The 22,197-nt window shown below is 40.9% G+C and overlaps 1 protein-coding gene across 4 annotated transcripts in view; it reads left to right on the forward strand.

Annotated features, from left to right (window-relative positions):
* ccdc191 (coiled-coil domain containing 191) overlaps window positions 1-22,197 on the forward strand; it is a 58,099-nt gene that overhangs the window by 26,422 nt on the left and 9,480 nt on the right. For 2 of the 4 annotated variants that reach the window (XR_010018352.1, XR_010018353.1), the window contains exons 10-15: window positions 853-1,343; window positions 1,879-1,982; window positions 2,888-2,970; window positions 5,079-5,180; window positions 15,618-15,761; window positions 17,764-17,881. Coding sequence is in view for 2 of the 4 variants with exons in the window: in XM_063050980.1 (XP_062907050.1) it covers window positions 853-1,343; window positions 1,879-1,982; window positions 2,888-2,970; window positions 5,079-5,180; window positions 15,618-15,761; window positions 17,729-17,881 (1,077 nt within the window). In the remaining 2 variants the exon portion in view is untranslated. Of the gene's footprint in view, window positions 1-852; window positions 1,344-1,878; window positions 1,983-2,887; window positions 2,971-5,078; window positions 5,181-15,617; window positions 15,762-17,728; window positions 17,882-22,197 lie in introns of all 4 variants that reach the window. The other 2 variants (XM_063050980.1, XM_063050981.1) reach the window with 1 other exon arrangement.

Raw genomic sequence — 22,197 nt, forward strand, 5'->3', positions numbered from 1 at the left:
GGTCCCAGCGACCTGTCTGCCTTTGGTTTCTTTAATATCCCTTGTAATTGGGATTTTTGTATGTTATTTGAAGTTAGTGCATGTGATATCCTAGGGATGCCTTCCTTGATGAAGATAGCTGCAAAAATTTATTCAGCATATTTGCGTTTCAGAAGGCTCAAGAAAAAAATCCTGGGAACTACAGACCAGTGGGCCTAACATTAATGGTAAATTATTAAAGAGGATTCTGAGAGACAGCATCTACATTCTTTTGGTAAGGCAAGGATTGATTGAGAACAGATAGCATGATGTTGTAGGTGGGAAATTGTGTCTCATGACTGTCTTTGAATTTTTTAACATGGTGATCAGGAAGATAGATGAGGGAAGTGCAGCAGGTGTCCACATGGATTTTAGCGAAGCCTCTGATAAGATACTACATGGTAGGCCTGTCTGGAAAGTTAGATCACATGGGATCCAGAGTGAACTAACCAAACTGGATCCAAAATTGGTTTGATGGTGGGAGAAGAGGAATAGAAGTCCAGAGGATTGTTTTTCAGACTAAAGGCCTGTGACTGGTGGAATACTGCAGAGACTAGTGTTGGGTCTATTGCTGTTTATAATATTTATAAATGATTTTGAATGTGAAGGTACTAGAAAAGGTGTGCTGGCATTGGAGAGGGTCCAGAGGAGGTTTACATTTTTTAGCTCTGGGTCTGTACTCGCTGGAATTTATAAGGATGAGGGGGAATCTTATTGAAACCTTCTGAATGTTGAAAGGCCTAGACAGAGTAGATGTGGAAAGGATGTTTGAAAATGTTTGAAAGACTGATTAAATTTATTGTAGAAGTTTATATTTTACATTATTTCAAACAGAAATCTCAGGTGATGATGAAGAAACAAGATACTTCTCCAGTGACAGATGACAGCAAAGTTCATCAACTTACAGCTGCAGGACCAAAATTTGCTTGGCAGGTTACCCACCAGCATGCAGCACTAAACTCAGAGGATGTAACACGTCTGCAAAATAGGAGTAAAATCTCAGGTGCAGATCTTGAACATCATAAGCCCAATTTTGGCAGTACTGGGAAGGTAACTCAGGACAACTTTAAACATCGCCATGCATTCCAACAGCAAGTCATTGAGGATCAAAAAAAGCTACTTCAGGAAAAACAGAAAATCATTGAAGAACTGCAGGAGAAGCAACAGTTAACAATCCTACAGCAAGAGGCAAAATTAGCTTCGGCCATCACCACTGCAGTTGTTAATGCAACACAAAAGATGCACGTTGAGCCACATACTCATGCTAGAAGACCTGCTGGAAATGTGCAACTTGAAACGACAGACGCTACTGAGCATAAATTCAAGTAATGTTACATTCCTCTTCACTTATTTTCTTTTTTTTTCAAAAGACTAGGTGATATTGTGGAATTTGAGTTTGGTTAATCAAAAACAAAGTATTTTGTAATTAAAACAAGATATTAATAACGATTATGAAGCTATGGGATTGTCAAAAAATCCCAAGTGGTTCACTTAAATCTGGTTAAGAAATCTGCCATTCTTGCTAATTCTCATTGATGTTTGACCCTGGAAAGGTTTTGTAATTCCTTCATTGTCGCTGGGTATAAATCCTGCAAATTGTACACTATTGTAGGTACTTGACAATGGCAGTTCAAGTCGGTTTACTAACACCGTCTCAAGGATAGTTAGAGATTAACAATACCCACATCCCAAAAGGAGGGGAAACAAACTAAATCTTGCAAGAAATGACCACTTCTGAAAATATGTCCTTTTCTTAAATTCCTGATCATCTATTAAGATTTTAGAAAGAAGCTGAGAAGAATCTGTGCATATGTATAAAAAGTGACATTGATAATGTTATTTGATTTTATTCTCCTACAGATCAAATTGTCCTTCATTAGCTGAGGAATCCAATTGTTCCACAAGCAGTACCAATTGTAGCAAAACCAATCATAACTTGATTTCACCTCATCCGATCGTCAAAGGTATGCAGTCATGCTTTTATTGCTGGTTATTTAGTGGTTCAAGTAACATTGCTGTATATTTTGTTTGTGTGTTTCTGCTCTATTTCCCCTGTAAAGCTGGTTGTGCAATTATGGCATAATCAAACCTGTTGTTCTCTGCTTTCATCTTATTTGTGTATGCTTGGGGTTATTAAGTTGACCAATATCCAAACTAGGCACATATTTTCATGAATCAGTTATCGGTCCATTTAAAATTGATATCCATACATGAAACCAAGTGAAAGAGAAGGCATTTTTAGTTTATACCCCTGAATGCTGTCTTTATATATATTCAAGTTGGAGGTTGATAGAATCTCGATTGGTCTGGGCATGAAGGGATGCGGCGAGAAGGCAGGAGATTGAGCCTGAGAGAAAAATTGGATCAGCCATGGTGAAATGGCAGAGCAGATTCAATGGGCCAAATGGCCTAATTCTGCTCCGCAGAATGATCTTATAACAGTGGACAAGCACATTCATGGTTGGTGATAAGAGTGGGCATTGAGCTTTGTATGGTATTTGGTTTAGCCATTAATTGGTCTTTGAATAATTTCTTCTCTTCCATTGAGTGGCTATATATACAGTATGGCCATTATACAATTAAAAGGCAATGTTGATAGGGGAGAGGGCAAGTTAGGAGGCGTCACTGGTGGGATTAGGATTTGTGTTCAAAAGGTGCACTGATCAGCAAATAAACTATAGTTGTATAATTTTAGTATTTTTTGACAAAGACTAATACTGTGCACTAAATTGGTGATGCTTTCTTACATGATCCTAGAAATTGTATTGCATGAAATGACCAGTTATACTGGTGACCATTGAATAATTAATACAAAGCTATCCATTTGCTTGCTAATTCTTAAAAAAAAACAATTTGAATATTTTTTCAGCAATGGAGGAGCGAGCAAGGCAGCGCATGGCAAAAAGAAAAGAATTGGAAGAGATCAAAAGAAAAAAGGAAGAAGACAAACTTGTGGGTTTAAACATTGTTTTATTTTCCTGCTTTATCATTAAATATAATCTGATGCTTAATGACATCAAACTGGCCTGTGTTCTGGATGATATTTAACCCTTAAGCAGATTATCTCTTCATTATCCATGTGAACTTTTTAGGTGCTTGCTGTAAGCAAAATGGCGTATTTCCCCTTGTGACAGCATTGTCTGCTTTTCAAAAATACACATTTAACTACTTTTTGAGGTGGCCTGGGACATTGAAAGGTGCTGTGTAAATGTAGTATTTCCTACACTTCCTCTCTAAATTCACTTTCTAACTAACAAGAAAATCAAGAAAATGTTCACACTTAATGATTAAGTGTGTTGATGCTGTATTTAATAAAAACAGACTAGGAGGAAAATAAGCACTCAGATGTTAGACCTCGCAACTTTCTCCCTCTTGCTGTCCTGTAATGATGGTTGGGATTCTCACATTTTCTCTCATTCACACCACGTGTTAAACTATAGGGCATAGGCCATTTGGGCCATCTGGTCTGCTCCACCATTGGATCATGGGTAGTTTATCTTCCCTCTCAACCACTTCCTTCTGCCTTCTCCCTGTAATCGAGAACCTATCATCTCCTCTTTAAATATACCTGATAACTTGGCCTCCTCAGCCGTCCATGCCAATGAATTCCTCAGATTAAGCACTGTCTGATTGAAGAAATTCCTCCTCATCTCTGTTCTAAAGGGAAATCCTTCTATTCTGAGGACCCGGAGTCATCAAATGCTCCTCATATGTTAACCTTTTCATTCCTGGGTCATTCTTTTTAAGCCTCCTCTGGACCCTCTTCAATGCCAGCACATCCTTCCTTAGCTTATGGACCCCAAAACTCCTCACAATATTTAAAATGTGGTCTGATCAGCACATTATAAAGACTCAGAATTTCATCCATGCTTTTATATTCTAGTCTTCTACAAATGAATGTCCACATTGTATTCACCTTCCTTATTACCCACTCATCCACCTTTGGTCCCCACCTGGTGTTCAGCTCTCACCTGTGTCTCCAAGTAGCTGCAACACACGCAGCGGCCACACCCTGGTAAACCATCTCGGCAGACGGGCCAAACCAGGTGAGGGTAGCCGATGGGTCTTCAACCCCCGATGAGGTAGAGGATCTGTCTATCCCAGTGCATGAAGTCTGGCCCTGGCGGATGGAGCGGAGGAGACCGATTAATGGTCCAACGGTCAAGAAGACAGGCCAGCAGGTGTTGGTGGAGCGCTAAGAGCATGACGAGGCACTCAGACGTCCTGGTCATCCACTGCAAGGGGTGGTGATCTCTTTAAACTCACCCGGCAGAAGGCAATGGCAAACCACTGCTGTAACCTGCCGAGTACATGATGTCCCAATATGTCAGAGCGGCGTGGAGGGAGATTGTCCGCCGACTGGAATTTCCAGATGCGATCTAAAGCAAGCGAGCGATTACCCACTCAATTTGCAAATTAACCTTTATGGAATCCTGCATGAGGAATCCCAAGTCCTTTTGCACCTTTGACCTTTGAATTTTCTCCCTGTTTAGAAAACAGTCTACATCTTCATTCCTTCTACCAAAGTGCATGACCATCCCCTTCCCTGCATAGTATTCCATCTGCCACTACTTTGCTCATTCTCATAATCGTCCTTCGAAGACTCTGCTTCGTCAGCAGTACCTGCCCCTACCACCTATCTTTGTATTGTTGCAAACTTGGCCACAAAGCCAGTAACATCCAGATCAGTGAAAAGTTGCACACTCAACACCTACCCTTGCAGAACACCGGTCACCGGTCAACCAGAAAAGGCATCCTTTATTCCCACTCTTTACTTTCAGCCAATCAGCCAGTCTTCTATCCATGCTAGTTTCATTCCTGTAATACCATGGGCTTCTATCTCATGTGATACGTTGTCAAAGGCCTTCTGAAAATCCAAGTAAACAACATTCACTGACTCTCCTTTGTCTATCCTGCCAGTTATTTCCTCAAACAGTGCAAGTGACAACAGCAGCATTAAATTGTGACATTTTAAAATAGCATTTCTGTGTGGAATAATGTTTGAATTGCTCTGGACTGTGTGGTATTGAAGAATATTTTGTACTTATGTTTGCCTCAAGGCACAGTTGAGAGCTGAAGAGGAAGAACGACGAATGCAGCAGGAAGCTGAGAAACGGGCATTGTTAGAAAAGAAGCGTGAGGAGAAAAGATTACAGAGACAGGTACAAATTTGCAAACTGATGCTAAACAGTGTAGCTTGGAAGTTGTTGACAATTTGCTAAGTATTTTTTTCTCTTTTTGGATTTTGAATACAATGGATTCTGGTTAATAGGTTAAGTGGTTGCCCCAATTAGCCCAAGTTTCATGGAATAGTCAAAAGGTGTTTAAAAAAAAAGACTAACTACCATTTAACTGAGTAATGAATTATGTATTTAAATGAAATACAGAACAAATTAGAACACTACCAATACCTCTAAAATACTCTAAAACTATATCTAAGTTCTTAATAGTTATCGATGGAGGAATTTGTCTGCCATATTCTGTTGATTCACTGTAAATGAACACATAAGGTTGTTATAGCCGGGGGTGTTAATGGGGACAAGCTCCCACTACCTATTAAATGCTCCCTATGGCGTACACCTCAAATAGCCTCTGACAACCAACTCCAGTTCCTGGTCTTCATGTGTGGCTTAGCTAGTAAACCCAGCAAAACGGTTTCTACTGACAGGAGAAGGGGCAATGGCGGGATACTGGCACCTTAAAACCAGTTGCTTTGGCCAGATGGGGCTTGTCTAGGAGAAGGTTGGCAGCTCACCTAGGAGAAGGAAAACTGATCTTAGATCTCTGCTGCCTTGCAGCTATACCCACTCATGGGGAAGTGCTTCAGGAGTAAACCCCAAGAGATAATCTGGAACTGAAGTCCATAAGGTTGTCCTATGTTGGGTTCAATGCTGACTGGCAACTCCTGCGATGCTGTTGATGTGAAACGGTATCGGTCTCTGCTGTTCCTTTGAGTTTATCAGATGCGTGGAGAGGGGGAGCTTGCTACATGGGAACAGCTTGCTCCCCATATCGTATTGCCCAGGCTTGAGTATCTAGACAGCTGGGATGCAATATCCATGTTCAGGAGGCCCTCACCTCACAAATGAACAAAATCAGCACAGACACCTCGTACAGATAATAAACTGCCTCCGTACAATGTTTTAGATGATTGCATCCTCCAGATTCTTCATTTTCATTGTAACATTCAAGATGATTGTCAGTATCTTTGTAGTTTCTAACTTGCCGAAGTACTGAAGTCATTTCATTTTCACTCCCAGGCAGTTCTGGCATTTCCAAGCCTGAATGCTTGAAACCACAGTGAGCAAAACGGTTCTGAATTGTCTTACTGCTTATTTGTTGGCAACTATCAGTAACAAAAATCTCTGTTTTTTGAGCACAAAAACATGCAACTGACGCTATTTAAAAACTTACTGTTGTAAGCACAGTGTAGTGTCTAACAGCTATGACCGACGCTAGTTAAAAACTGTTTGGCACTGTGTGCCTCCTGCCCCAATTAAGTGGCATAGTGTTCCAAATAAACAAAGTAAATCCTGGTTATTTTCTTTATTTAGCTTTTGTTCTTTAAGAGATGTCCCAAATAAATGGCTGCCCCAATAAACCAGTGGGCCAATTATTCAGAATCCATTTATAAAACAATTATTGTAAGCATTATTTATCCCAAATTAAAATGTTTGAGTTTTATTTATATCAACTCAATTTATGCATAAATTGAAGGAGAGGAGCCATGTACCTCATTAAAGTTTGTGTTTGTAAAGAGGAAAATGTAGTTCTTAGAAGTAATGCACTGTTGCCATTGGATCTTTCAAATGTGGGATACACACTGTAGGTGTCTAAAATAGACTGATAGGCATGTGTTTTCCTGACTTTGTGCTCATTTCGTTCACTGGCCAACAGAACTAATCAAACTGTAAACTCTTTAAAGACTCATAGTTCATTTAACACACATCTGAATGTGCATTTGAATCACCAAGGCATTGAAAGCCAATTGCTGATTAAAGGGATTGAGTAGATGCATCATTTATGGTCTGCATGGATGAGGTGGACTGAATGGTTTGTTACTAGCAGTCTGGTGAATTGTTAAACATGGTGCCCTATTACACTGCGATTAAACTGAATCCTTTATGTCGTGTAAGCATTTTGAGATACATCTTTGTTTATTGCTCTTTAGAGTAAAGTATCTAACCATATTCAATAAAACAGTATCAAAAATGTTTTAGTAAATCAATTGTATTTACATTAAAGCCTCTACATTAAACTGTCTAATTATAATCAATATGAAATCATAAAACTGCATGACAGAGTACTTGAGGAAGTGACCATCGAAATACTGGATACATTGGTAGTTATTTTCCAGCATTCTTTGGATTATAGCCTTGTAACATAACCTCACTATTTGAAAAACAGGGAATTGTAGAGCAGCTAGCTTGACGGAATTTAAGATGTAATAGTCTTTATAAAACGGTGACAGGACAGGATCAGTCAGACACAGGTGCGCCAGAAGGCTGTGTACTTAGTTCCCTGCTTTACTCTATTTGTACAATTCTGCAGCTGAGTACAGCTCCAATGCTGCATTTAAGTTTGTTGACACCACCACTTACTGTTTATTACTCGCCAACTATCAGTGACAAAAATCACTGCATTTTGAAGGTAACCACACACGTGATGCTAGTTAAAACTGTTCACTGTGTGTTGCCTAATAGCCACAAAACATGCATGTGACTGATGTTAGTTAGAAAGTGTTTGGCAACAGTCTGCTGCCCCGGTTAAGCAGCATTACGTCCCAAATAAATGGATGGAATCCCGGCTCTTTTCTTGACTAGTTTTTGTTCTTTGTCCTTAATGACTAAGATGAACAATGAAATGCTGTCTCCAAACATGTAAACAGTGTAAAGCTGTGATATGGAGATGCTCCATCGTGATTTGGACAGGCTGAATGAATGAGCAAATGCATAGCAGATGTGCTATCATGTGGATAAATGTGAGATTGTTTATTTTGGTGGCAATTGGGGGTAGGATATTATCCGAAGGGTGACAGATTAGTAAAGAGAGTGGTGCAATGAGGCCTGGGTGCCCTTGTACATAAGTTCATGAAAGTAAACATACAGGTGTAGCAGGCATTTAAGAGGGGTCTGGTTTGTCAGCCTTCATTTTAGAGGTCTCACCAAGGCTCTGTATAATTTTTCTTACTCAAATTGTACAGAGCTACAGCAAGGCAACACCTTGAGATTTGTGCAAAAATGTTGGTCTCATCACAAGAAAGATGTTGCTAAGGAGGGAGTACAGTCAATAGTCATTGGACCAATTCTTGGGGTGGCAGGACTTGCATATAGGGGGAGATTAGGAAGATTGGGCTTCTAATTGCTTGAGCTGAGAATGAGATAAAACCTCATGAAACATACAAGATCCTGACAGGATTGGACAACTAGATGTTCGTGATGCTGCAGAAATCCAAAATCCAGGGTACACCTCAAGGATGTGGATTAGACAGACCATTTGAGACCATATGACCATAAGATATAGGAGCAGAAGAAGGCCATTCGGCCCATCGAGTCTGCTCCACCATTCAATCATGGGCTGATCCAATTCTACCAGTCATCCCCACTCCCCTGCCCATACTCTTTGATACCCTGGCTAATCAAGAATAGACAGGTAATGAGAAATTTATTCACCCAAAGAGTGATAAAACTACAGAAATCTTTACCATGGAAGCCAGTTGCAGCAACACAGATTTAATATACACATACACTTAAGTGGCCACTTTATTAGGTACCTGCTCCATTGTTCAAAAGTTATTGTTTGCAAGGGGACTAGAAACAGATATGAAATGGGAGTCAATATTTTGGGTTGCTGAGCAATTTTTCAAACAGAAGGGTATTCCACTCACCAACGTTTTTGCTTGTGCGATAATTGGGGCACCATCAATGACAGGACACTACCACGGGCCACGGAGTCATTACTTAGCTGAAAAAGCTGTGCCTAACGTTTACCATTCACCATGTAATTCACAGACTACATCTTGTCACAAAAAGCCTAAAATCATTAAATACTGTTATCACAGAGGTAAATAGAATCAAGTCTCATTCTCTCAATTTTGGACTATTTTGAGAGCTTTGTATTGAGAACGATGAACAGTTTGAATGCGCGCTGTTGCACACAGAAGTCAGGTGGCTCTCGAAATGAAACTGCCCGAGATGCTGTTTTGTGCTTTTGAAGACTCAAATGCTTCTTTCCATCATCAACTCGAGAATATGAGGCATGGCATTGCTTACTAATCAGAATTATTCACAAAGTTTAATGAAAACAATCTTCACTTGTAAGCAAGTGATATGAATATTATCAAAGTCAAATCAGTTGTCTCCACATTTCTGTCTAAGTTAACCCTATTTATGTGCAACATTGGCTGTCATAAACTTTTCCAATTTCTGAGCCACTCTGAGTTGGAAGAGAATGAAATAATACCAGGTGATTATCTTCAAGCATATTGTACCCACCTGGGTGAGCTGCATAAAGACATGTCAAAGAGATTTCAGGATCTTCTCGCGATCCAAATTCCAGATTGGATAATAAATATGTTTCTGAACACTTGTAATGAGGAATTAACAGTAAGGATGTAGTAAGAACTTACCTCACTACAAAATGACTGAGCTGAAACAGAGGTTCAAAAATTATATCAAGAATTTTAGTTGCAGTGTCACGTACCCTGTGACGGGTTAAAGAACCAGCAGAAATGGAAAACACCTTGGAGTCTGGTATTGCTGTTAACTAATGGTATTTATTAGTAACTACGCAATACAGTAATATAAAATCAGATAAATCAAACAGGTTAGCAATGATTATATAAGTGTGGAAATATAAAAACCAAGCTTCTTCAAGCCTAGGGGTAAATGGATACAGTCTTACGGTGATGGGTAAAGTTCAGTTGAGTTTGTGGTATTTAGTTGAGTAGTGATGGAGAGAGAGAGAGGTGTCATGGTTGTTCGAGTAAGCTGAAGCCGTCGATTCTTCCCGTTGTCCTCCGAAACTTCTAAGTTAGCCAAACTTGACCAACTTAAGAGTATCGTCTTCAGGTGATGGTCTACCAACCCAGGCAAAGGTTAGACACACTAGTAGACTCCACAGGGTCACTCTTTCATGCACTAATAATCACAGATCGCTCCCTCACAATCGATCCTCAGTCCCACACTCGTGGGCACCTGAACAGGATAATGGTAACTTCACCACACCTTAGTGCGCCTGCGTGTCCTGTCAAACAAGCAATTATGCTCATTTAAATACTTTTATGCTGAACACCAGCTGTCCATCAAGTAGCTCCTCCTCTCTCTGCAGGAACTCAGAAGCTGCAGTGTCCTTACAGAAATTCCAAACAAACTGTGAGCGGTCTTTCTCTCTCCCTCTCTCCCTCTCTTTTCATGGCAACCCAGAAGCTGACAGCAGTAGTCAGTGTCCTTGTAAAAGTATAAACACGCTGCAGAGAAACCATAACACGAGCTGAAAGACAGACTCCACCCCTCTCTCTCTCTCTGTAACAGCTCAAACAGTGTCCAAGAGTCATTCTCATTCTACTGACGTTTTAAAGTGACAGTCCACAGAAAATATGAACCCTAGGGGTACATAACAGCAGAAAGAAATCTCTAAATGCTATCCTGCACTGTGGAAAAAGATCAAGATATTCTTTATTGACTTTCCAACATCGTATTTAGTAGAGTGCAGTTTCAGTGAAGTAGCCCAACTTCTTTCAAAGTAACAAAACAGACTGCAAATTACTAAACGTGGGGATCTGAGACTCCTGAGTGACATTCAGCCAGATGTTGAGAAGCTAATATCACTGCACCAAGCCGATCCATCTCACTGAAAGATGAAAAAGCAATGAAGTAGTGACTAATTGGACTACTAATGTACTCTAAGATTGATGATAAAAATTATATCTACTATAATTAAAGAAATTTATTTTTAAATAGATTTGCTTTTTTTCATTTGTCACTGTTTTGAATTTACAGTTCCTGTTTTCATTCACTGCTTCATAAATCAAAATTGTTTATAGTTTTTATGTAATGGCTGAAAAGAGGGGAGGAGTCATGTGGATGTAGTCTGGTTGCTAAGGTGGCGGTAATCCATAAAAGTTTGGGAATCTCTGGGTTAAAGGGAATAAGGGAGATAGGGACAGAGATTGATGATCAAACCTGGTCAGATTAAATTGTTGAACAGATCTGAATGGCCAAATTACTTCTGCCATTTTCTGTGTTTCAATGAAACTAAATTTGACCAATGGTCCATAGTTTGATCAGCAAACTGTAAGAATTACAAGGCCAATTGAGTTTAATAGACTAAAAAGGGAGGTGGTAGGTAGTGAACTCATTCAAAATGGGGCTGCAGGTGACTAGATAATAGTATTTTTCTTTGTTTAAATTAATTGATATTTCTGAAACAGCAGGGAAGGTCATGGTATTAAGTAACTTGGAGGAAGGTAATTGATTTGATCATGAATATAAATTCCCTTCCAAAATAAACAGGATTGGCCAAAATCTCTGTTTTTTAAATTGTGAGTTGGGTTGAATGAAGATAAAATTGAATTATTGCCAAAGACTGTGGCAGGGAATCAGGTTGCTATGGGTATAATTAATTTATACTTGTTCTATTTGATTTCCATCCAGATAAAACTGCCCATTTGGTAAGAGTAATGAGTAGAGTACTGCATTAATTTTTTTCTATAATTTAGATCCTCATTGAGGTATTGCATTTGAAATAATGTTTGTTTAATGTAGTAATATTCCTTAGCTGAAGTTTAAACGATGGCTTGAATTGTGCTCTCAGCAGCCTTTGCTAGTCTGCCCATTTCATTTACCTGTTACAGGTTTCCCCCGCCATCTGAAAGTAGAGTGTTGCTATGAAACGGTTTGTAAGCCGGAATGTCGTAAAGCAAAGAAGCAATTACCGTTTATTTATATGGGAAAATTTTGTGAGCATTCGCAGACCCAAAAATAACCTACCAAATCATGCCAAATAACACATAAAACCTAAGATAACAATAAGATATAGTAAAAGCAGGAATGATATAAATACACAGCTTATATAAAGTAGAAATACTTTTCCACAATCATTGCCTGAACTGTTCTCCGTAGCGAAAATCTCATGCAAGTGCTCTCGGCAGAAACACGGCGCAAGAGCTCTCCAGTAACCTTTAAGCTATGAAGCTGCCAAATCATACCAAATAACACGTAAAAATACACAGCTGATATAAAGTAGAAATAATGTATGTACAGTGTAGTTTCACTTACTGGAATTGGAAAAGCGCGGAGCACACTGATGATGGTGTGTTAGGCTGAGTCACAGGTTGGGGTGGTGCAGTGGCCCCCACCCGCCGGGCAGCGAACTGATCCACGAAGCACGCAGCGGTAGCCGGGAGGCACACAGCACATCTTTAAGAAAAAAAGCCGAAATAAACATGCTAATTAATTAGGTGCCGCCCGGTACATAATTGTTGGCCCAGATCAGTGCTGATTGCATCGCCTCTGATCTGGGCCGACAATTACGTGTCGGGCGGCACCTAATTAATTAGCATGTTTATTTCGGCTTTTTTCTTAAAGATGTGCTGTGTGTCTCCTGGCTACTGCTGCATTCTCCGTGAATCGGTACAGTACCTGTCCGTGGCCTGGGTGTTGGGGTGGTGGGACACTGGGGTGTCATCTCGTCGTCTGCTTCCATTAGAGCAGGCAGCTCATCTTCTCCTATGAATGCCCGCCTCGATGTCGAAGGTCGAGGTTCGTCGTCTGCTGTGGCTGATGTGGAAGGCTTGCTTGACTGCTGAGCCTCGTGCATTTTTCAATCATACATTTCTTTGTAAGCACTCAAACCATCTTGCAAATATCCCCTAAACCGACGTACCCTTTCAAAATTAAAGTCGTACTTTATCATTACTCATTCGGTTTCGATTGTTATCCTTCCAATTGCATCAGTTCTTCATCTATCAGTTCTTGGTCATGGGATGGCAAAACCTTTTCAACATCATCTTCGTCAGCTTCCACAAGCCAAACTCACGTTGTCCTTACTTCGTTCACCATGATCAAAATGCTTAATTATGTGTAGTTTTACGCTAAATGTAACACACTTACGAGCTCTTTCAGGCTTTTCCGATGCCATAGAACTCACCTTGCAAACGGCTGCTCACAGGCAAGTGTTTAAGCAAAGCAGTTCCGAATCCGGGGGAGAGCGGCTGCTCGGGGCGTGTGCTGATTTTTATCGCGCACTGATTTTTTTCGTAACAGTGAAAACACCTTCTGTTAGCGAAAACAGGGTACTAATGTAGGTCTTTCGTAACAGTGAGGTTTCGTAAAGCGAACGTTCGAAAAGCAGGGGACACCTGTACTGATGTTTTGTGCTCCTTGTGTCATGGAAGCCATTTCCATTGCTTTGAAGTGTCTCTGATCATCAGAAATACTTAGAAACAATTGGAATGCATTTTTTTCAATTGGATGTTTCAAAATGCTTAATGAAAACTGCTGTTTAATTTAAATAGAGGGGAAAAGAAAAATAGTTGGCCTTATTTATCGCAAACATGAGTAAATCTGTAGATGCTGGAAATTCAAGCAACAGACACAAAAAATGCTGGTGAACGCAGCAGGCCAGGCAGTATCTACAGGAAGAGCTACAGTCGATGTTTTGGACCGAGGCCCTTCGTCAGGACTAACTGAAAGAAGAGATAGTAAGAGATTTGGGAGGGGGAGGGGAGATCCAAAATGATAGGAGAAGACAGGAAGGGGAGGTATGGAGCTAAGAGCTGGAAAGTTGAGTGGCAAAAGGGATACAAGGTTGGAGAAGGGAGAGGATCATGGGACGGGAGGCCTAGGGAGAAAGAAAGGGAGAGGGGAGCCCAGAGGATGGAGAGTGGAGAGTAGGCAAGGAGTTATAGTGAGAGGGACAGAGGGAGAAAAAAGGGCGGGGGAAGGGGAGGTGGGGCATTAGCGGAAGTTAGAGAAGTCGATGTTCATGCCATCAGGTTGGAAGCTACCCAGACGGAATATAAGGTGTTGTTCCTCCAACCTGAGTGTGGCTTCATCTTGACGGTAGAGGAGGCCGTGGATAGACATATCAGAATGGGAATGGGATGTGGAATTAAAATGTGTGGCCACTGGGAGATCCTGCTTTCTCTGGCGGACAGAGCATAGGTATTCAGCAAAATGGTCTCCCAGCCTGCGTTGGATCTCGCCAATATATAGAAGGCTGCGCCGGGAGCACCGGACGCAGTATATCACCCCAGCTGTCTCACAGGTGAAATGTCCCCTCACCTGGAAGGACTGTCTGGGGCCCTGAATGGTGGTGAGGGAGGAAGTGTAATATGGCCTCCTATATATTGGCGAGACCCGACGCAGACTGGGAGACCGTTTTGCTGAACACCTACGCTCTGTCCGCCAGAGAAAGCAGGATCTCCCAGTGGCCACACATTTTAATTCCACATCCCATTCCCATTCTGATATGTCTATCCACAGTCTCCTCTACTGTCAAGATGAAACCACACTCAAGTTGGAGGAACAACACCTTATATTCTGTCTGGGTAGCTTCCAATCTGATGGCATGAACATTGACCTCTCTAACTTACTCCCCTTCGTACCCTATCCCTTATTTATTTATCTCCCCCCCCTTTTTTTTCTCCCTCTGTCCCTCTCACTATAAGTCCTTGCCTGCTCTCCATCCTCTGGGCTCCCCTCCCCCTTTCTTTCTCCCTAGGCTTCCCGTCCCATGATCCTCAACCTTCTCCAACCTTGTATCCCTTTTGCCAATCAACTTTCCAGCTCTTAGCTCCATCCCTCCCCCTCCTGTCTTCTCCTATCATTTTCGATCTTCCCCTCCCCGTCCCACTTTCAAATCTCTTACTATCTCTTCTTTCAGTTAGTCCTGACGAAGGGTCTCAGCCCAAAATATCAACTGTACCTCTTCCTATAGATGCTGCTTGGCCTGCTGCATTCACCAGCATTTTTTGTGTGTGTGGCCTTATTTATCTTTTCCTTCCAAACTGGTTAGACCTTGCAAATAAGTTAGTTTACAACAGAAACATCGATAGTGATGCATAAAATCTGAGGGAGAAAGTACCAAGTTCATTCAGCCCCCACCTCAGTATAATTAAGATCAATCCCCAGACTTGGATCATGAGCCTGTTCTGTACTACTGCGCTGCAGTGTGTAGATGTGGAAGTCTGGAATGCGTTGACATGCAAAGTGCAATTGCCCAGCCATTAATTGCAGAGTCACTGGCCAACCACCAGTTGGACCAGGCCAATATTATTTGCTATCTGAAAGTAATGACTTCAGTCTTGCTCCATTCCCAAATCTGCTATAGAAAATGTGGGGCAGCAAATCACATTGAGAACATGGAGCCTGCTAAATATTTGTGACAACTTTCTTTGAAGTTTACAGCAAATGTTATCCATCTTCCACTGACTAGAAATCCAAATTAATTTACTTTTTTTATAAGCATAAATAACTTTGAATCTTTTAGGAAAAAGCACAGATCAATATTATCGACAATATCCTGCACAAATAATGCACTGCAAGTTTATACACACACAAAATTCTGAGTGTCTTATTTTCCTGATGTCATTTCAGAAAGAAATTGAGAAGCAGGCGTGGTTGGAAAAACAAAGGCAAATCCAGTCTGCTGCAGAAAAGCATTATCAGGATTTTCTTTTGAATAAACGAGGCCTTGAGCCTTGGCGAAAGCTTCTTGAAATCTCCAAGCAAAACATGAAGGTAAGTTGGGTTAGTCACAACCGCGATGCAGGGAGATATTCAAGTGCGGAAAATGCTGAACGTGAGGAAAGACTAGAAGTTCTTGCACTTCATCCTACGGTATACGAGGCGAGCTTAACATAAGAATCCAAGTTATCAAATGGCAGAAAGATTAAGTCTTGAATATTATTTTTGGATAAATTATGGGACGAAAAAGAAAATAAATTTCAATTTTAAGATTGATAACAATCCTTGTTCATACGTGTGGCCAATGTTTGGTATGAACTTCCAAAACAGTAGTGGAGATGTGAACTTCGATATTACTGTAGAAGTAAAGAAATGATTGGTGGTGATGTTGCTGGATGGAGTGCTTTCAGATGGGTGGATTTCATGTGCAAAGCATTTTTAAATTTAGTAAGTAGTTACATTTTGATTTATAAGAAATATGAAAGATCTGTTTTATTGTCAGTTGTAGAGTACATCAGTGAAACATGCAAGATGCATAAAAAAGTGCTGGAAATGTTTTAGATGGAACATTAATTGTCTCCTCATAACAGGTGTTGCCTTAAACATTATTTAATTTCAGCCTTGTCTTGTTTCAGAATTCCAACCTTTTGTATTACTTTAAATGTAAGTTTTCTAATCTGTACTCAGGTGTACTGGATCTCCAGCTATTGGGATTCTGGAAGGAAAAAGTAGGATGGGAAAGGAGAAAGAAAATATTGTTTGCCTACCCACAGCCTAGATTTGGGAGATAGTTTATCCTTTTGACCTCTTCATTGTTTCAAATCACTTGAAAGAAGAATTCACTGGTTAATTTGTCCAACCAGGCTGTTTGAAAACAATAATGTGTACATATGGTGACGTGAAGTTAGAGACAGCTTTCAAAAATCGTCTTTTCTAACCATTAATTATGAAGGAAAATATACTGAGGAAAGGCAAAGATAGGTATTTGGATTGAAGTGCGGAAATATGGCCCTGAGGTAGATCATGAGATCCTGTTTCTGTTGCTGTATGTTTCTATGAAAAAAATATTGTTTGCCTATATTTAGGTTAGATTCAGCTCTGGCTTCTGACATACTTTGCACTGAGAGTTGTTACATTATAACAGCTGATATTCTGGTATAATGTTGCCTAAAAGTCAGGTTCATTATGGTAGACTAAGGTTAATTGTAGAGTAATTTAACTAATATTATTCTCTCAGTAAGGATATGCATCAAAATATTCTTTGAATATAAAGATGCATTTCCTGTATCATTGCTTTAGAATTGTACTAATTCTGTGGTCCTATCAATTTAATGTGATTCAAGTAAATTTTTGTGCATTTTTTTGAGAAATATCAGTTCAATGCCATGCTGAAAGATGGCACAAAATAGGGTTGGTGCTACAGGGCTAAAAGAATCAATAGAACTCTTTAAGGAGTTAACTGTTCCCCGAGAGAAGCTTTTTATTTTATTTCTGAGTAATATTCTACAAAAGCAGTTTCATCATCTGCTATCTCAAAAAAATCCCAGTTTAAAAGGATGTAATTTCTAACTTCCACACATCTGATTCAAAGCTGCAGCTTGTATCTGATGACAATGAATTGCAAGATCGGCAAGTAGTTTATCACTGATTTTTAACTTGTCTTTTTAGATCAAATGGTCTCTGATTCCCACTGGAGGGTGCTTTCTTAAAATTATTCTTAAGCTTGTGTTGAAATCTCTTGCTCAAAAATGTAAACATATTTTATCTTGAATACGTGAGCAACTTTTTTTAAAGCTATTTGCATAAAGCGTGACTCTTGCATTATTTTATTTGTAGCAGTCAAATCGTGGTGTTTGCAGTAACATTCCTTTAGAGCACATACTTTGGGCAAAAGGGAGAGTTGTTATATCTATTACCAAGGGCAACTTTTGTAGCAGTTTGTCTTCAGAAATTGTCATATAAATAGATCATTCAGTTATTCACACCAGAAGTTATTTCGTACTCATTTTTTAAAAAATAAGCTTGCAGAAGATCACCACGCCTCTTCACTCCTAAGGTGGTGCCTATGTACCTGGCGACAGAATGTAACAGAGTCACTATCTGAAAAGAAATCCAAAGCTGAAAAAGTTTACAATGAGATTCTTCTTAAAAGGTGTTTGAACAATTGGCTAAAGGTGGGTGTTACCTTCAATTGTTTCATTGATTATTTGATAGCTTAACTGTTTTGAATTTGCTTAACATTTGAAATTTTAATTCAGCTGTCTTTCAAGATTTGAATAGTTTTCAATGACTTCTTAAGAACTTTAATATCAATAACCAGAATAAAAGACTTTCAATTAGAATTTTGGACCTCAGAAAGAATGGTAAGCATCAGATCTGTATATTCATAAGTACAAAATTAATAGAATGATTTAATTGTGAGTAGTTGTCAGATTCATTTTACTTGTATTTTAAGAAAGTAGTCATGCTTTGATTACCCTAGATTGAGACAGGGCACAAGAATAATTGGTGAGGGAAGGTATAAAATACAGCCTTGTAGACAAGCATCAGGCCTTTAGCGAGAATTACTGAAGAATGAATGGACTAAGGCTGGGGTAGGGGGAGGGGATGACTGAAAGCAAGAATTGGAAGGAATAAAAATATATATACTTGTTTACTTATTTAATGAGATACCATGCAGATTAGGCTCTTTGAGCCATGTCACCCGGCAATCCCACTGCCCCCCCCCCCCTCGATTTTAACCCTAGTCTAATCACGGGACAATTAACCTTCTAACCAGTACATCTTTGGACTGCGAGAGGAAACCGGAGGACCCGAAGGAAACCAACGCAGCCACAGAGAAAACATACAAACTCCTTACAGGCAGTGGTGAGAATTGAACCCCGGTTGCAGATACTGTAGAGCATTGTGCTAACCACTATGCTACCATGCTGGAATATTCCTAGCATCTGCAATTCCATTTGAGTATTGTAAAGAATCCTGTCAATCTAACCATGGAACTTCAAAGCAGATCCTGTTTATTCTCAAAAGTCATGACAAAAATTTGCTAAATACTATTATACTACAGCCCACACCCCTTCCTCAATCACCACCAAAATACTGAGGAACAGATACACAGACAGATTGGGGAAAGTTGTCAAAACAGGGTAGTTGACTTAAGTGGCTTTTACTTCCCCAGTGTAGACTAGGACCTCCTTAGTGCAAGAGGTTTAGATGGGGCAAAATTTGGTAGATGAATCCAGGAGGGTTTCTTTAAATCATATGTAAGTAGTCCAACAAGAAGAGGAGCTATGGTGGTGCTGGTTAACAAACTTAGCCAGCTAACAGATCTTAAAATGGAGAACAGTCAGGAAACAGTGATCACAGCTCCCTAAATTTAGAGATAGCTATAAATATCGATAACATAGAATAGTACAGCACAGTATAGGCCCTTTGGCCCACAATATTGTGCCGACCCTCAAACCCTGCCTCCCATATAAGCCCCCACCTTAAATTCCTCCATATACCTGTCTAGTAGTCTCTTAAACTTCACTAGTGTATCTGCCTCCACCATTTACTCAGGCAGTGCATTCCACACACCAACCACTCCGAGTAGAAAACCTTCCTCTAATATCCCCCTTGAACTTCCCACCCCTTACCTTAAAGCAATGTCCGCTTGTATTGAGCAGTGGTGCCCTGGGGAAGAGGCGCTGGCTATCAACTCTATCTATTCCTCTTATTATCTTGTATACCTCTATCATGTCTCCTCTCATCCTCCTTCTCTCCAAAGAGTAAAGCCCTAGCTCCCTTAATCTCTGACCATAATGCATACTCTCTAAACCAGGCAGCATTCTGGTAAATCTCCTCTGGACACAGTACTCCAAGTGTGGCCGAATCAGAGTTTTATAGAGCTGCATCATTACATCGCGACTCTTAAACTCTATCCCTCGACTTATGAAAGCTAACACCCCATAAGCTTTCTTAACTACCCTATCCACCTGTGAGGCAACTTTCAGGGATCTGTGGACATGTGTACCCCCAGATCCCTCCGCTCCTCCACACTACCAAGTATCCTGCCATTTACTTTGTACTCTGCCTTGGAGTTTGTCCTTCCAAAGTGTACCACCTCACACTTCTCTGGGTTGAACTCCATCTGCCACTTCTCAGCCCACTTCTGCATCCTATCAATGTCTCTCTGCAGTCTTTGACAATCCTCTACACTACCTACAACATCACCAACCTTTGTGTCATCTGCAAACTTGCCAACCCACCCTTTTACCCCCACATCCAGGTCGTTAATACAAATCACGAAACAGATCCTTGTGGGACACCACTAGTCACAATCCTCCAATCTGAATGTACTCCCTCCACCACCACCCTCTGCCTTCTGCAGGCAAGCCAATTCTGAATCCACCTGGCCAAACTTCCCTGGATCCCATGCCTTCTGACTTTCTGAATAAGCCTACCATGTGGAACCTTGTCAAATGCCTTACTAAAATCCATATAGATCACATCCACTGCACTACCCTCATCTAGATGCCTAGTCACCTCCTCAAAGAACTCTATCAGGCTTGTTAGGCACGATCTGCCCTTCACAAAGCTATGCTGACTGTCCCTGATCAGACCATGATTCTCTAAATGCCCAGATATCCTATCCCTAAGAATCTTTTCCAACAGCTTTCTCACCACAGATGCAAGGCTCACTGGTCTATAATTACCCGGACTATCCCTATTACCTTTTTTGAACAAGGGGACAACATTCGCCTCCCTCCAATCCTCCGGTACCATTCCCGTGGACAACGAGGACATAAAGATCCTAGCCAGAGGCTCAACAATCTCTTCCCTCGCCTCGTGGAGCAGCCTGGGGAATATTCTGTCAGGTTCCGGGGACTTATTCGTCCTAATGTATTTTAACAACTCCAACACCTCCTCTCCCTTAATACCAACATGCTCCAGAATATCAACCTCACTCATATTGTCTTCACCATCAAGTTCCTTCTCATTGGTGAATACTGAAGAGAAGTATTCATTGAGGACCTCGCTCACTTCCACAGCCTCCAGGCACATCTTCCCACCTTTATCTCTAATAAGTCCTACCTTCACTCCTGTCATCCTTTTTGTCTTCACATAATTGAAGAATGCCTTGGGGTTTTCCTTTACCCTACTCACCAAGGCCTTCTCATGCCCCTTTCTTGCTCTTCTCAGCCCCTTCTTAAGCTCCTTTCTTGCTTCCCTATATTCCTCAATAGACCCATCTGATCCTTGCTTCCTAAACCTCATGTATGCTGCCGCCTTCCACCTGACTAGATTTTCCACCTCACTTGTCACCCACGGTTCCTTCACCCTACCATTCTTTATCTTCCTCACCGGGACAAATTTATCCCTAACATCCTGCAAGAGATCTCTAAACATTGACCACATGTCCATAGTATATTTCCCTGCAAAAACATCATCCCAATTCACACCCGCAAGGTCTAGCCTCATAGCCTCATAACTTGCTCTTCCCCAATTAAAAATTTTCCTGTCCTCTCTGATTCTATCCTTTTCCATGATAATGCTAAAGGCCAGGGAGCGGTGGTCACTGTCCCCCAGATGCTCACCCCCTGAGAGATCTGTGGCCTGACCCAGCTCATTACCTAGTACTAGATCTAGTATGGCATTCCCCCTAGTCGGCCTGATCACATACAGTGACAGGAATCCGTCCTGGACACACTTAAACTCTGCCTCATCTAAACCCTTGGAACTAATCAGGTGCCAATCAATATTAGGGAAGTTAAAATCACCCATGATAACAACCCTGTTGTTTTTGCACCTTTCCAAAATCTGCCTCCCAATCTGCTCCTCTGCATCTCTGCTGCTACCAGGGGGCCTATAGAATACCCCTAGTAGAGTAACTGCTCCCTTCCTGTTCCTGACTTCCACCCATACTGACTCAAAAGTGGATCCTGCTACATTACCCACCCTTTCTGTAGCTGTAATAGAATCCCTGACCAGCAATGCCACCCCTCCTCCCCTTTTTCTGCCCTCTCTATCCCTTTTAAAGCACTGAAATCCAGGAATATTGAGAATCCATTCCTGCCCTGGTGCCAGCCAAGTCTCTGTAATGGCCACTACATCATAATTCCATGTATGTATCCAAGCTCTCAGTTCATCATCTTTGTTCCTGATGCTTCTTGCATTGAGGTACACACATTTCAGCCCTTCTTACTGTCTTTACACCGTTTATTCTGCTTCTCTTTCCTCAAAGCCTCTCTGTATGTTAGATCTGGCTTTACTCCATGCACTTCTTTCACTGCTCTATCACTCTGGGTCCCATCGCCCTCCCAAATTAGTTTAAACCCTCCCAAACCATGCCAGCAAACCTACCTGCAAGGATATTGGTCCCCCTCGAGTTCAGGTGCAACCCATCCAATCTGTACAGGTCCCACCTTCCCCAGAAGAGATCCCAATGATCCAAAAATCTAAAACTCTGCCCCCTGCACCAACTCCTCCGCCACGCATTCAACTGCCA

This window comes from Mobula hypostoma, chromosome 6 (assembly GCF_963921235.1).
Source record: "Mobula hypostoma chromosome 6, sMobHyp1.1, whole genome shotgun sequence".
Taxonomy (NCBI): Eukaryota; Metazoa; Chordata; class Chondrichthyes; order Myliobatiformes; family Myliobatidae; genus Mobula; species Mobula hypostoma.